The 16659-nt window shown below is 43.9% G+C and overlaps 1 protein-coding gene across 1 annotated transcript in view; it reads left to right on the top strand.

Annotated features, from left to right (window-relative positions):
* Window positions 1-1681: 1681 nt before the first annotated feature.
* Window positions 1682-16659, top strand: part of KIF5C (kinesin family member 5C) — a gene marked incomplete at its 5' end in the record, with an annotated part of 75078 nt that continues 60100 nt past the window's right edge. The window contains one exon of the mRNA XM_083865507.1: window positions 1682-1807. Within this exon, the coding sequence (XP_083721633.1) occupies window positions 1682-1807 (126 nt within the window). The remainder of the gene's footprint in view (window positions 1808-16659) is intronic.

Raw genomic sequence — 16659 nt, forward strand, 5'->3', positions numbered from 1 at the left:
GGGCCATGTCTGCAGCTTCCCCAGGAGCCATCATGGATGTTTGGATTGTTCTTTAGGCAGGAAATTCGTCTAGGGAGAAACTGAGGAGGAGGAGGAGACTTCCTCTGGTGTTTTCAGAGTGTTTCAAATAGTGTAAAAGCAGGGAAATAAATGAGACTGCAGGTGATTGGAGCAGGTGAGGAAGGAGCATTTTTAGGGAAGGAGGATGAGGACAGCAGCTCCAGGATGAGGAGGATGAGGAGGATTCTCCTTAGGGAAGGAGGATGAGGAGGAACAGGCTCCAGATGTTGCTTCTCCCAGCTGCTGATTCACCCACCGGCTACTTGGGGGCAAAACTTCCTATAAACAGAGCGAGGTCAAAGGGTCTCCCTTTGCTTCTGCTTTTCCTCCCAGGAACCAGACACAGAGTGACATTCCAGGGAGGAATAAATGTCCTTTCAGCTGGGTCTAGAGCCAGGTGTGTCAGGGGCAAAGGGGAGATGCCAAGGGTAGCTCACAGAAGGAGCTCTTGGAGCAAATCCAGAGGATCACCATGGAGCTGGAGCACCTTCCCTATGGAGACAGGAATGCTGGGGGAGAAGGTTGTGTGGAGAGCCCACAGCAGCTTTGGGTGTCTGGGAGAAGCTGGAGAGGAATTCAGTTTGGACAGATGGAAGAAATCCTTCCCTGGGAGGCCCTGGCACAGATTGCCCAGACAAAATGTGGCTGCCTCATCCCTGCAAACATCCCAGGCCAGGCTGGACAGAGCCTGGAGCACCCTGGGACAGGGGAAGGTGCACGGCTGGTGGCACTGGATGGTGTTTGGGGATGATATTTTGGGATGACGTTTGGGGGATGATATTTGGGGATGGTGTTCAGGATGATGTTTGGGGATGACATTTGGAGATGATGTTTCAGGGTGATGTTAGGGGACAATGTTGGGGATGATGTTTGGGGACAATGTTCAGGGAGGATATTTGGGGATGATGTTTGGGATGATGTTTGTGGATGATGTTCAGGGTGATGTTTGGGGACGATGTTTGGGGACAATGTTTGGGGTGATGTTGGGGACAATGTTTGGGGACAATGTTCGGGGAGGATATTTGGGGATGATGTTTGGGGTGATGTTCGGGGATGATGTTTGGGGACGATGTTTGGAGGTGACGTTTCAGGCCGCTATTTCAGGACGGCTCTGGTCCCTCCCAGCTGCGGGGAGGGATGCGGGGATGATGCTGGGGGAGAATATTTGGGGGTGATGTCTGGGGATGATAGTGGGGATGATATTTGAGATGATGTTTGGGGTGATATTTGGGGATGGTGTTCAGGATGATGTATGGGGACGACGTTCAGGGAGAATATTTGGGGATGGTGTTCAGGATGATGTTAGGGGACAATGTTTAGGATGATGTTCAGGGTGATATTTGGGGCTGATGTCGGGGACGCTGTTTGGAGGTGACGTTTCAGGCCGCTATTTCAGGACGGCTCAGGTCCCTCCCAGCTCCCCCGGCCGCTGCTCGGGGCGGGGGGGGGGGGGGCGGTGTGTCGGCGCAGCCGCGGCCGCGCGGGGCCGTTCCGGGGCGGGTCCGCGGGCTGTGAGCGGCTGGAGGGCCCCGCGCCCCGCCCGCCCGGCGGCCGCAGCCCCGCGCTCCGCACCTGCCCCTGCCCCTGCCCCGCGCAGCCCCGGCCCCCGCCCGCCGCCGCCATGGCGGACCCCGCCGAGTGCAGCATCAAGGTGATGTGCCGCTTCCGGCCCCTCAACGAGGCCGAGATCCTGCGGGGCGACAAATTCATCCCCAAATTCAAGGGCGACGAGACCGTGGTCATCGGGGTGAGTCTGCCGCATCCCGCATCCCGCATCCCGCATCCCGCCGCGCGGGTGGGGCGAGCATCCCTCGGCTGGGGCGAGCATCCCTTGCCTGGGGCGAGCATCTTTCCCCTCGGGGCGAGCATCCCTCGGTGCGGGGCGTCCCCGAGCATCCCCCCCCATCCCCTCCATTGTTCCCGCAGCCGCCGAGCGGGATGTGGAGCCGGCGCTGCCCGTGCCCCCCCCGGCCGAGCTGCCCCCAACGCACCGGGCGAGGGGCCCGGGGGTCCCGGGGGTCTCGGGGGCGCGGGGGGCGCGGGGGAGCCGCGGGCTCGGGCGCTGATGTCATGCCGGGGACTGGGCATGCTCCGCTGGGGCGGCCGCCCGCGCCTCCGCCGCGCCCCTGCGGCAGCCGCCGCTACCGGAGTTATCTATCCCGGGGATGGGAGCCGCAGCCCCGGGAGCCCCATACCCGGCAGCCGCAGCCCCGGGAGCCCCATACCCGGCAGCCGCAGCCCCGGGAGCTGCATCCCCGGAATCTCCATCCTTGGGAGCTGCATCCCCGGGACCCGCATCTCCGGGGTCCGCATCCCCGAAATCCCCATCCCTGAAATCCCCATCCCTGGATCCTCATCCCCTGGACCCTCATCCTCGGGAACCCCGTCCCCGAAATCTCCATCTCCGAGATCCTCATCCCTGGGATCCCCATCCCTGAGATCCCCATCCCCGCACCCCTATCCTTGGATCCCCATCCCCTGCATCCTCATCCCCGAGATCCTCAGCCCAGTGTCCCCATCCCCATATCCCCATCCCCAGGACCCCGACATACCAATCCCCGGAATTCCAATTCCTGGTGCCCCCATCCCTGAGATCCCCATCCCCGAAATTCCAATCCCTGGTGTCCTCATCCCCGGATCTCCATCCCCATCCCCGAATCCTTATCCCCTGGATCCTCATCCCTGAAATCCCCATCCCAGGATCTCCATCCCCAGATCCCCATCCCCAAATCCCCATCCCCCGATCCCCATCAAACCCCCGCGCTGAGCAACGCTGCGGGACAAGCCCCAAGTTTGGGCTGTGTTTTTTTATTATTATTTTTTTCCACCTTGAAAACACCGAAATGAACCCAAATCCCCTCCCAGCCCCGCGCTCTGCCGGAGCTTTATCGGGAACAAAGGCTCGGGATGTGGCTCCATCCCATCGCCCCTGGGAGGGGCAGCGCTCAGACCCCCCTGGCAGGGTTTGGGTGGAGGTTCCTGGGTGGATTTTTTGGTTTAGTGTCCAACCAGCCTGGTCTGTGATGGTTTATTCTGTGTACTGCTCATCTCTGGCATCAGTTCCATGTATTGGTCATCAGTAACGTGTTCAGTGCTGGATGGTGATGGAGAGACCCTAAAATTAATTGTCAGCACAGCTCCTTGCACAATTTGTTAAAATTCTTACCAAAACCTTGAGCTCATCAGAAACTTTGCTTGTAAAAGTTGCAAAAAAAAAAAAAAAAAAAAAAAAAAAAAAAAGAAAAAAAGAAAAAAAAAAAAAGGTGAATTACGAGCATAAACAGCTTGTTGTTGTTGTTACTTTTTTTTTTTTTTTTAATTTGAAATGGCCCCTGTGCTGCCAAAATTAATTGTCTTTCTTGTGAAGGTTAAAGCTGTAGCACCCCCAGCAGCCTGTTAACAATAGAATTATCAAATTGGTTTATCAATCTTGGTCAGCAGCAGGGGGCTGGCTTTGGCCAGCAAATATTGGGAGGGAAAAATGTATCTGTGCCACTGGATGCTCAAGGAACAAATGTCAGCAAGTTCCCCCTCCCCCCTAAATAAATAAACCCTCAGACATATTAAAAGCAGATTAAAATGCATCTCCTGTAAATCCTTTACAGGGCTGTGTTTGGGAGAGAATTGGAGTTCAGAATTCTCTTTGCCCTCTGATAATGTGGCTTTGTCCATAAAGTGTCTGTTGTCTGGGAAAACAGTGACTGGGGATGCTTTGGAAAAGCTTTTTTGTGTCTTGCAGGCAGGAGATAATTCCTTTGGTGTGGGTAAAAACAGGGAAAAAAATAACAGCAACTGGAAATTTTCTACCATGGAAGTTAAGAAAAAAAATAGAGAGAAACAAGGACAGCATGTATTTATTTGTACAGATATTTATTTTACATGGATAGTCGGGTTGGATTTTTTTTTTTTCTGTCTTGAAAATCTAGTCAGAAGCTTAGAGTTTTGCCTTTCCCTTCCTAAGGCAAAAAAAATTTGTAATTATTTAGGATTTTAATCACCTCAACAAATGCAAGATGTCCTCAAATCCAGCTTTCCAAGGAGGAGCCATCAGAGCTCTGTGGGAAGAGCTGGAGTTTGGCTGAGTGGAAATAGAAAACAAAAATCTTCCCTCATTCTTTGTCCTCTTTATTTGCAGCCCTGAGCTCTGGTGTAACTCGATCCCCAGTGGATCCCACTGCAGCAGGACTGGGAAATGCTGCTGGGTTTTTTATTACTTTTATTTTTTTATTGGTTTGGAGTGGCTGCTTTGCTCCAACAAATAATGCCTGGCAGGGGTGAGGAATCCTGAGCTGTGCAAAGGCACCACCAGAGCAGAGTTCCTTCTAGGAAAAGCAGGATTTCACTCTTCAAAGGCTCTTAGGAGCAAAAATAAACCGGGACCAACCACTTTTTGTTTGTTTGTTTTACTATAGCATTTGAAAACACTGCAATGCAGCTTTTAATTTTGATCCGTGGATTGGGAAGAGAAGGGTTCTGTTAAAATTTAAAAGACCAAACCAAACTACCAACTTCCCCTCGGAGGAATTATGTCATCATGTAAGAAAAAAAAAATAAAATAGAAGTGATTTAAGGGAAACATCTATTTTTTTTTTCTGATTAGTAAGTCTGAATAAATTTATTTCTTCCCAATAAACACGGGGGGAAAGGTTTTCCTCCTGAATTTCCCACTGTCATCTCCTGTTACACTTCCCTGGGGCAAAAAAATTACAGATCATGACTTGGTATTTCTGAGGAGGAGAGAAAGTTTAACCACTTAAACCTGGGTTTGCTTAGGCTGGACTGGGGCTCTGAGCTGCTCCAGGGGAATGTCCTGAGTCCTTTTCAGCCCTGGGATTTGGGATTTGATCCCAAGTTTTGGGGTTTGTGCTTCTTCAGGGTCTATGTGTGAAGTGTGGAGGGTGAAAACCTCTCACCTGGAATTTCCCTCGGCTTAAACCAGCCCAAACCCTCCGTGTTCCTGCTCTGCCGTGAAATTTAAAACACAAAAAAGCCTTTGAGGTGTCTCTCCCCTCTGAGCAGGGCAATAAAAGGGGAATAAATCCAGGGCTTCCTTTTGCACTCGGCTGCAGCTTCATTTTGTGTCTCTCCGCTCCTCTGCAGCCTCAAGGTGACTCTGGGATTGATGGTGTTGGCTGACAGACCTCAAAATGTGGGGTTTTATAGCTGGATTCTGGCTGGTGGGACAGCCTGGAGCTCTCTGTGGGGTTGGCAGAGTCATGGGGCTGTTTGTGGGGTGGCAGAGTCGTGGAGCTGTGTCTGTGGGGTGAAGAACTCTGTGGGGTGACAGAGCTGTGTCTGTGGGGTGGCAGAGCTCTGTGTCTCTGGGGTGGCAGAGCTCATTCTGTGGGGTGGCAGAGCTCTGTTTGTGGGGTGGCAGAGCTCTGTGTCTGTGGGGTGGCAGAGCTCTATTTGTGGGGTGGCAGAGCTGTGTCTGTGGGGTGGCAGAGCTGTGTCTGTGGGGTGACAGCTCTGTGTCTGTGGGGTGGCAGAGCTCTATTTGTGGGGTGGCAGAGCTGGTGAAGCTCTTTGTGGGCTGGCAGAGCTGTATCTGTGGGGTGGCAGAGCTCATTCTGTGGGGTGACAGAGCCCTGTGTCTGTGGGATGACAATGCTCTATTTGTGGGGTGACACAGCTCTATGGGGTCCCAGAGCCCTGTGTCTGTGGGGTGACAGAGCTCTGTGTGTGGGGGTGGCAGAGCCCTGTGTCTGTGGGGTGACAGAGCTCTGTGTGTGGGGTGGCAGAGCCCTGTGTCTGTGGGGTGACAGTGCTCTATTTGTGGGGTGACAGAGCTCTGTGTGTGGGGTGGCAGAGCTGTGTCTGTGGGGTGGCAGAGCTCTGTGGGGTGACACAGCTCTATGGGGTCCTAGAGCTCTATTTATGGGGTGACAGAGCTCTATTTATGGAGTCACACAGCTCTGTGGGGTCTCAGAGCTCTATTTATGGGGTCCCAGAGCTCTATGGGGTAACAAAGCTCTATTTATGGGGTCCCAGAGCTGTATTTATGGGGTCCCAGAGCTCTTTGGGGTCACAGAGCTGTATTTATGGGGTGACAGAGCTCTATTTGTGGGGTCACAGAGCTCTGTGGGGTGACAGAACTCTATTTATGGGGTCCCAGAGCTCTTTGGGGTCACAGAGCTGTATTTATGGGGTAACAAAGCTCTATTTCTGGGGTCCCAGATCTCGGCACTCCCTGTGTCCTCCTGTCCCTCCAGGTGTTTTATCCCCCTCACCTGGGCAGGGAGGATTCAGAGCCCTCCACACCCGCTGGGATAATCCTGCTTTACCTTCCAGGCAGCTCTGATGGGAAATATTTAACACTTTAGCTGTGAAGGGGGTGATATTTTTGTGTTTTCAGCTCCTTTTCCCCTCAGGCCTGGGGCAGGCCCTTCCCTGAGCTCGGGGCCGATCCGGGAGGGATTTTCAAGCAAATTTCTCCTGCTGGGAAACAAAACATCCAAAAAAGCGGCTCGGGGGGGCTGGGGTTGTTCCCAGGAAGGGATAAAAGGCTCTCCCTCACTGTGCCTGTCAGCTGGATTTGTAAAGCCCGGCTTAGCCGGGGCTGCTGAGCTCTGCAGAGCCCGGTCCCCCTTCTCCTCCTCCCTGCCCGGCCCGGGGGCTCCGGACACTGGGGATTCCTGCTGAATTCCTGCAGAATTCCTGGAGAATTCCCCCCTGGGATCGAGGGGAGAATCCCCCAGGGTCGTGTTTTACTCACAAGGGGGAAATTCTGTTGTTTCATCCATGAAATATTGGCCATAAATAATTTATGTGCCTCAGAGCCACCAGAGCCATCAGCTGGTGCTGCCCGGGTGGTCACTTTTTTTTTTTCCTTTCCTTTCCTTTCCTTTCCTTTCCTTTCCTTTCCTTTCCTTTCCTTTCCTTTCCTTTCCTTTCCTTTCCTTTCCTTTCCTTTCCTTTCCTTTCCTTTCCTTTCCTTTCCTTTCCTTTCCTTTCCTTTCCTTTCCTTTCCTTTCCTTTCCTTTCCTTTCCTTTCCTTTCCTTTCCTTTCCTTTCCTTTCCTTTCCTTTCCTTTCCTTTCCTTTCCTTTCCTTTCCTTTCCTTTCCTTTCCTTTCCTTTCCTTTCCTTTCCTTTCCTTTCCTTTCCTTTCCTTTCCTTTCCTTTCCTTTCCTTTCCTTTCCTTTCCTTTCCTTTCCTTTCCTTTCCTTTCCTTTCCTTTCCTTTCCTTTCCTTTCCTTTCCTTTCCTTTCCTTTCCTTTCCTTTCCTTTCCTTTCCTTTCCTTTCCTTTCCTTTCCTTTCCTTTCCTTTCCTTTCCTTTCCTTTCCTTTCCTTTCCTTTCCTTTCCTTTCCTTTCCTTTCCTTTCCTTTCCTTTCCTTTTTTAATGCAATAAGTGCTTTTTGGAATGTCCCGTGGAGAGATTCTCACCTCTTTGCATCCCTAAAAAATATCTGGAAATGCTTTATCTGTTATTCCATACCTACCAGTGAAATCAGCAGAGTTTGATCCTAAAATCCCTCCTGTACAGAGATCTCTGAGTGCTGTTAAACAATTGTCACTTAAAAAAAAAATAAATTAAATAACTTCTTGAGATAAATAGATAAATGGCTAATTAAAAAAAATATTAAAATTAAAAACCTGCTGGGATTTTTTTTTTTTGGTGTGTGTGCAGCTGTTTTGTTTCTGTGTGTGTTTATACATTTGTTTTGTAGATATTGGTGGCTTTTTTATTTGTAAAAGGATTGAAAGGCGTTACTAAAATTGAGGGTTTTTTGGTTAGAATAAATGAGAATTATGTTGCTGAGTTTAGGAAACTTGTGATTTTGATTGTTTTGTTGCTATGGATTGGATTGTGAGTTAGTTTGTGTCTTATAAGGCTTAGAAGGTGGAAGGATGGCAGTGGTTAGAGATGGGAAGTTGGATGATTTGTTGATCACAAAATGACATTGGTGGAAGTGTGCAGGGCTTTGTTTATGGACAATAAACTTTTATCCTAAAAATCAATATCATTTATCATAGAAAAATCTGTGTTGTTATCACAGAAAATCTAAAATTCTCAGTTTCCAGGGTTCTGACAGCCACCCTTCCTGCACAGCCCAGGACTTTTCCTGCAGCCTGGAACAATGTCTGGGTTTTGCTGCTTTTCCTGCTGTGGAGGAGCTGATGCTGTGCTCATCCCCTGTGGCTCTGGTGCTTTCAGGTCAGGCTATTTCCAGAGCTCAGCACTCACAGATCTGCCTCTGGCACTTTTATTTTTCACCCTTTGGGGTGGTTTTGCTCCATGGAAGCTCCTCAGGAAGAAACAGAAACCCGTGGATCACATCCCTGCTCCTTTGGAAAAGAGCAAACTCCACTTTTTAATGACCACTTTTTAATTTTTTATTCTCTGCACAAGAAACAATTTCATTTATTTACAAGAAACAATTTCATTTACTCACTCAGGGAGTTGCTCCCAGGTTTGATATTTAAAACAATTTCCTGTGCTCCACACTTATTTTTTCCTGTTGCAGACAGGTAGAGATATTATAAAAGAAAAAGTAGAGATATTATAAAAGGTAGAGATATTATAAAAGAAAAGTCTCATTAAATATGTTTTAGGAGCAATTTCTGTGCTTCTCACTTATTTTTTCTGTTGCAGACAGGTAGAGATATTATAAAATAAAAGTCTCATAAAATATGGTTCAGGCCCCTCTAGCTCAGCTAGAAGCAGCTTGTAAATTCCCATTAAATATATATATATATATAAGAATAAACACAACAACCTGTTCCTAGAGAGAAAAATAAGTTTGCACCTGCCTAAACAATGAAACTGTCCCATAAAAATCAGCAAAAAAAAAAAGTGTAAACACATCTAAAAAGGGAAAATTTGCTAAACATATACAATAGCCCTAAATGAACTAAATTTCACTGTGCAGTTGACCAGTTAAGTTGAACAAAGTGACTTCTGATATTTACTGTAATTATGAGCTTTGGGAATAAAAAATTGGCTTTTCTGCATGAAGAATCTTATTACTACAATAATTTCCAGCAGTTTCTGTGGAAGAGGAGAACCAGGGGCCTGAGGAAGGGTTTGGTTCTGTTTTTACAGTGAGTTGGTGAGGGATAGAACTGTTCTGGAGCTGGTTATCAAGAAATATGTTTATTAATCAAGAAATACACTTATTAATCAAGAAATGCATTTATTAATAAAGAAATACACTTATTAATCAAGATATACATTTATTAATAAAGAAATAAATGTATTAATCAAGAAATACATTTATTTTTTATCGCAGGGCGACTCCCATGAGGCTCTGGAGCAAATCTGCAGCATTGCCATAATATCAGTGGGAGAAAAATCAGTGTTGATCAGGATTTCTCCAAATATTCTCCTTTTCCAGATGTTGGGATGAGTGGCAGCTCCTGGAATTGACCCAATTTTGGGAGGTGTTCCCAATAAATTTCCAAACAAAACCTTTTTCTGCTCAGCCTGTTCTTGCCAGGTTTAAGCCATTTCTTAATGGTGTTTTTAGATTATCCAGCAGGATCAATGTGTGTTTTATGGGTGAAGCTTTTCTGTTTTCTGAAAGAGCTCAGGTGTGAAAACAGCTCCTGTTTATTGATGGTGCTGCTGGAAGGATGATTTACTCCCAATGAAAAGCACATTTCCTCACCATGGCAATTTCCCTTCGGCGTTTTCTCAGGGCAATTTCCCTTTTTGTGTTTTCTCAGGGCATCTTTTTGTCTCTATTCCCAACTCCCCTTTGAGCATCCTTCTCCAAACCTCTCCTGTCAAAAATATGGATTCTTACTTAAACCTTCCAAACTTAAAATACAGGTGGTGGATTTCAAGGAGCCAACTTGTCAAACCACACAAAAAAAAAAGACAAAAGGACTTTTGAGCTGCTCTGTGTTGTTTTTTCCCCTCTGGTACCTCCTGCTGGCTGCTTTTTTTTGGGGGGGAACAGAAGTTTTAAACATTGAGTATTATTCCTGGGTGGTCCTTTTCCTTTTTCCTTTTTCCTTTTTCCTTTTTCCTTTTTCCTTTTTCCTTCTCCTTTTTTTTCTTTCCCTTCTCCCTTCTCCTTTTCCCTTTTCCTTTTCCCTTTTCCTTTTTCTTTCTTTTCCATTTTCCCTTTTCCTTCTTTTCCCTTTTTCCTTTCCCTTTCACCTTTCCCCTTTTCCCTTTTCCCTTCTCCTTCTTTTCCCTTTTCCATTTTCCCTTTTCCTTTTCCCTTTTCCCTTTTTCCTTTTCCCTTCTCCTTTTTTCCTTTTCCCTTTTCCCTTTTCCCTTTTCCTTCTTCTTCTCCTTCTTTTTTCCTTTTCCTTCCCCTGGGATGCACCAATCAACCACTGGGACTTGGATTTGTTCTGGCAAGTGTTTTTTTTTTTTTTTTTGAGCTTGCTGCAGTGAGATTTGGGTGTTTTTTGGGATTATTTGGGAAATTTTGTCCACTGGAGAGGATTTTCCCCAAGGCTCTCTGCCTTAGGGAAACTCCTGTGTGTGCTCACAGCTCCTTGAGCTGCCTCAGGGTTTCCAAACTCTGCCAGGAGAGCAAAAACAGCTCAAAAAGAGGAAAAATTAAAGATGCAACACCCCTTGTAAGGTTTTACTATTGATCTGCTTTTCTCTGTAGGAGGAAAGAGGCTTGGGAGAAAAGATAAATTAATTTTGGGTTTTTTGTTGATGGTTTTAACTGGGCTGTTGACAACCCTTGGTGTTATCCTGGGTGGCACAAAAATCACTCACTTGGGGTTTGTTTTCTCCCCAAATCCCGTGTTCTGTGCTGCCCTTTATTCCTAAAACCCCCAAAATGATCCCATTTCCCCCTCTGGGGCTGCTGAAATCCTGCCTGCTTCAGTTAAATGCAAATTTGGAATTTGGTGTGAATTTTTTTCCTCAAAAGGTCCCTTCTAGACAGGGGGATTTGTTGAATTTTCCATCTCCAGGGATGTTTTTGGGGCTGTTTTGGTTTGGTTCTTCCAGCTTGGACAATTCTTGTCAATGTTTTGAGACATGTTTTGTCTTAAAATCACCTCCCAAATTATTTCTTTTAAAATTACCTCTCAAATACTCCCAGATTCTTTATTTTCCTTTTTTTTTAAATTATTTTTTGCTGGATTTGGTGTTACTGAAACCTTTTAAACTCCAGGTGTGGAGGCAGAAAAGGGATTTGGGGTTGCCCAGCAATGGTTTGACCCTTTGGGTTTTGCCAATGTTGGTTTTTGCAGCTCCTCTGGAAGGTGCAAGTGGGAAAATGGAGCTTCTGTGGGAACTGGGAAAAGGCCTAAATTCAGTTTATTTGGCTTTTGGAGTGTGAAAACATGTAATAATTTTTTAATTAATTTTTTTATTTAATATTGTCATTTATTAATAAATATTGGGATAATGGTGCTTGTCTGCAAACTGGGAAAATGCCTTAATTCAGATTTTTTGGCTTTTGGAGTGTGAAAACATTTAATTAAATTTTTTATTTACTATTATTATTTATTGATAAATATTGGGATAATGATGCTTGTCTGTGAACTGGGAAAATGCATTAATTCAGATTTATTGGTTCTTGGAGTGTGAAAGCATTTAATAATTTTTAAATTTAATTTTTTATTTAGTATTATTATTTATTAATAAATATTGGGATAATGATGCTTGTCTGGGAACTGGGAAAATGCCTTAATTCAGATTTTTTGGCTTTTGGAGTGTGAAAACATTTAATAATTTTAATTTTAAATAATATTAGTAATATTTATTAATATTTTAATAATCCCAGCAAACCCAAGCAAAGACAGCAGCAAAAAAATAACCTCAAAATATCCAAAATCTTCAGCCTCAAAGGTGTGGAGTCCCAGGCATGGGATTGCTGATGGATTCCTGGTTTTATTCATCTATTCCTTGATATTTATTTCGATTTTAGCTTTTTATGGGAAATATTTATGATTGTGATCAGATCCCCATTAAAACATCAATAATTGTTCCCAGCAGAGCTTCAGGAAATGTCTCTTTTCCAATAATGAGGCAGAATTTCATTGACACCAAGAACGTGGGGTTTTTTTCCCTTTTTCCATGTGAAAAATGAATATCCAGAGACAAAACCTTTAATATTTAATAGTCCCCTTTGCTCCAAGTGATCCATTTTTTTTTTCAGTGCCTCTCTCTGTCTCTCTCTGCTGAGAAAATCCCTTTTTCACTCCCTGATTATGCTGATGGACAGGAGATGCTCTTGCTGTAAAAAATCTCCCTCCTGGCTCAGGGAACGGGGTGAACCTTAAAAAACTGGGCTGGTTTTGAAGCTGCTGCAGAACATTTCTCTTCCACCAGGAGTTTCTGATACCAAATCCACATTTTAATCCACATTAAACGACCCCACACCATTTTTTATTTTTTTTTTTTTCAGCACAAAATTTGCCGAGATTTTGTTGCCATGGCAGCATTTCCCAGTCAGAAAAAAAAAATCTATTTTGGCAGCTGCTGAGTTGAAAAACCCTCTTGTTCTGAGGGGTGAAAGTTGAATTTCAAAGGCACTCAGGTACCCCAGGAATGATCCTGGCTGCTCAATTAGTGAGGAGAGGTCGAGCAGGGGAGAGTTTTCTGGGTTTGGGGAGGGTTTTTAGGTGGGCTGGGAGCATTATTCAGGTTTTTCTGCAGCCCTAATCTCTGTCTCCTGCTCCAAACTCTGGATTTAAGGCCAGCAGGGAGGTGAGGGCAGCTCACAGGGGATCTCACCTTGCTCACCTGGGCAGGAGCTGTGCCCAAAATCCTCTGAGAAATTAATATTTCTGGATTTTTGGATTTTTGTTCCTGCACTTCCCAGTCAGATCATCCTCTGCTGGGCTTGGGGATCTCACTTCACTCACCTGGGCAGGAGCTGTGCCAAAAATCCTCTGAGAAATTAATATTTTTGGATTTTTGTTCATTCACCTCCCAGTCACATCCATCCTCTGCTGGGTTGGGGGAATCTCACATTGCTCACCTGGGCAGGAGCTGTGCCCAAAATCCTCTGAGAAAAGTCTCATTTTTGAATTTTTGGATTTTGGTTCCTGCACCTCCCAGCCACATCCATCCTCTGCTGGGCTTGGGGATCTCACTTCGCTCACCTGGGCAGGGGCTGTGCCCAAAATTCTCTGAGAAAAGTCACATTTTTGGATTTTTGTTCATTCACCTCCCAGCCACATCCATCCTCTGCTGGGCTGGGGGATCTAACCTCGTTCACCTGGGCAGGGGCTGTGCCCAAAATCCTCTAAGAATTAAAGTCACATTTTTGGATTTTTGTTCATTCACCTCCCAGCCACATCCATCCTCTGCTGGGCTGGGGGATCTAACCTCGTTCACCTGGGCAGGGGCTGTGCCCAAAATCCTCTAAGAATTAAAGTCACATTTTTGGATTTTTGTTCTATCCTTTGCTGGGCTTGGGCATCTCACTTCGCTCACCTGGGCAGAAGCTGTGCCAAAAATCCTCTGAGAAATTAATATTTTTTGATTTTTGTTCATTTACCTCCCAGTCACATCCATCCCCTGCTTCTCTCTCCCATCACCTTTTCCCCCCTAATCTCCTTTTATTTTACGTTTCTATTCTCCCTCTCTCCTTTACTATGACTTCCCCCCACCCTCTTCCCCCTTTTATCTTGCATTTTGCTTGTTTTTTTTTCCTTTTAGGACCTCTCCTTGTGCTTTTTTATGTATTTTCTTCCCACTTTCTGGGTCACTCCTGAATATCCAGTGGAAAAAGCTGCTGTCACTTGGCTCCATTATTCCTCCTTTCATGGCATCTCCCACAATTTAACTTCAAAGCAAAACAAAGTTCAGCCCAGCAAACAAATCTGAAAAGCAAAATTAATCCTCACTACACAGCAGCACGTGGAGAGACAATTTTCCTGGAGAAAAAAAAAAATAAAGAAAAAATGGGAAATTCTGTTGCTGGTGGAGGATTTATTCTTGCTTTGTGTGCAGCCCAGATTTTCTGAGTCCTGTGGAGTAAACTCAGCCCTGAACTTCAAACAGAGCTGTTGCCAGCATTAAAAATAAAAATAATAAATTTATTTCTGGGCTTTGTGTGATGCTGGAGCTGTAGAATTTTGGTGGGAATAACGTGAGGAGCTGGGGAAAAAAATGGGAGCATTTTCTGACTGGGTTTGTGCCAGAATGGCTCATAGTGAACCACTAAATATGGAATTTTAATGTTTTCCATAAAATGAGCCATTTTTTTGGTTAAATTTTATGGTGAATCCCTGTGTTATTTCACCAAAAGCAGTGCTGGATAAATGTGGGAATGCTCCTGATGCTGCTGTTCATCCATTATTATCTATATTTTATATCTATATCTATCTATATATATATAGATATACATATTATATATAATATATATATACATATTACATATAATATATATATTATAAAATTAATATATATTATATTAATATCAGCAGGGCTTGGATTTGGGCTCTTTGGGATGCAAAAAGTTTGTTTGGAGCTGGACAAAGCTGGATTTGATTTCCCAGTGACCCCAAGCATCAGCTCCCTGTTTTTGCAGTTTCTCTGTTCTCTGATCTGTTGGAGGTTTGGAGGTTGAAATTCCAGATATTTCATATTTTTTGGGGGCTGCCTGTGCTCACTTGAGGCTTGATTTTGAGAATATCATTTGGGGAAAGCTGCAGCAGTCATGGTGGGGCTGGGAATTCCCAAATTATCCTGTGCTGGAGAAAACCTTGGGACCTGCAGCTCATTGCTCTGGATGTTGGATTTTATTTTATTTGGGTTTTTTTTTGCCTTAAAATAGTGTCAAATTCTCTCAGATTCTTTATTTTCCTTTTTTTTTTATTTTTTGCTGAATTTATTTGGTGTTACCGAAACCTTTTAAACTCCAGGTGTGGGGACAGAAAAGGGATTTGAGGTTGCCCAGCAATGGTTTGACCCTTTGGGTTTTGCCAATGTTGGTTTTTGCAGCTCCTCTGGAAGGTGCAAGTGGGAAAATGGAACTTCTGTGGGAACTGGGAAAAGGCCTAAATTCAGTTTATTTGGCTTTTGGAGTGTGGAAACATTCAAAAATTTCTTTCATTAATTTTTTTATTTAATATTATTAATATTAGTAAATATTGGGATAATGGTGCTTGTGTGGGAACTGGGAAAATGCCTTAATTCAATTTTATTGGCTTTTGGAGTGTGGAAACATTTAATAATTTTCAAATTAACTTTTTTATTTAGTATTATTATTTATTAATAAATATTGGGATAATGGTGCTTGTCTGTAAACTGGGAAAATGCCTGAATTCAATTTTATTGGCTCTTGGAGTGTGAAAACATTTAATAATTTTTAAACTATTATTTTATTTAATGCTATTAACATTTATTAATAATATTAGTAAATACTGGGATAATGGTGCTTGTCTGTGAACTGGGAAAATGCCTTAATTCAATTTTATTGGCTTTTGGAGTGTGAAAACATTTAATAATTTTTAAACTATTATTTTATTTAATATTATTAACATTTATTAATAATATTAGTAAATATTGGGATAATGGTGCTTGTCTTCAAACTGGGAAAATGCCTCAATTCAGTTTTATTAGTTTTTGGAGTGTGAAAACATGTAATAATTTTTAAACTATTATTTTCTTAATACTATTAACATTTATTAATAATGTTAGTAAATATTGGGATAATGGTGCTTGTCTTCAAACTGGGAAAATGCTTCAATTCAGTTTTATTGGCTCTTGGAGTGTGAAAACATTTAATAATTTTTAAACTATTATTTTATTTAATATTATTAACATTTATTAATGATGTTAGTAAATATTAGGATAATGGTGCTTGTCTTCAAACTGGGAAAATGCTTCAATTCAGTTTTATTGGCTTTTGGAGTGTGAAAACATTTAATAATTTTAAACTATTATTTTATTTAATATTATTAACATTTATTAATAATATTAGTAAATATTGGGATAATGGTGATTCAGCTGGAGGTTGGAGTCCTGCAGGATGGGTTGGGGCTTATCAGCAAGAGCAAATGCTTATATTAATAATAATAATAATGATAAAAATATTAATTCACCCTGTTAATGATTTTTTTCACCCTGTTGATGGTTATTTGCACCCCCTTAGCCCCTTAATAATAATAGTAAATATTGGGATAATGGTGCTTCAGCTGGAGGTTGGAGTCCTGCAGGATGGGTTGGGACTTATCAGCAAGAGCAAGTGCTAATAATAATAATAATAATAATAATAATAAAAATAATAATAATAAATATATTAAAGCACCCTGTTAATCATTATTTTCACCCTGTTGATGATTATTTGCATCCCTGCTAGTCACCAGCCCCAGTGACTTGCAGCCTTGGCTTTGTTTCTGCTGTGGAAAAATCAGATTCTAAAGCCTGGTTTATGTAAGTGCCATTATTATTTTTGTTTCCAGACTGTCATTCCATGGCTGGTGGTGTTTCCCTGCCCTGCCCTGCCCTGGCCTGGATGTCAGGGAGGAGCAGCAGAGCTTTCACTCATGGCTGGAAATGGTGAATTCCAGCAGTCAGAGACTTTGGAGCTGGGAGGGAACAGGGAAAATGTGCTAAACCTGATCCATGGAATTGCTGCCTGATCCAGAAATTATTCATTATTCGTATTAATTCGTCACAAATAATTAAATAACTGAATAAACCAACTTGAGACATAGATAATA

The sequence above is a fragment of the Zosterops lateralis genome, assembly GCF_965231275.1.
Source record: "Zosterops lateralis genome assembly, chromosome: 7".
Lineage (NCBI taxonomy): Eukaryota > Metazoa > Chordata > Aves > Passeriformes > Zosteropidae > Zosterops > Zosterops lateralis.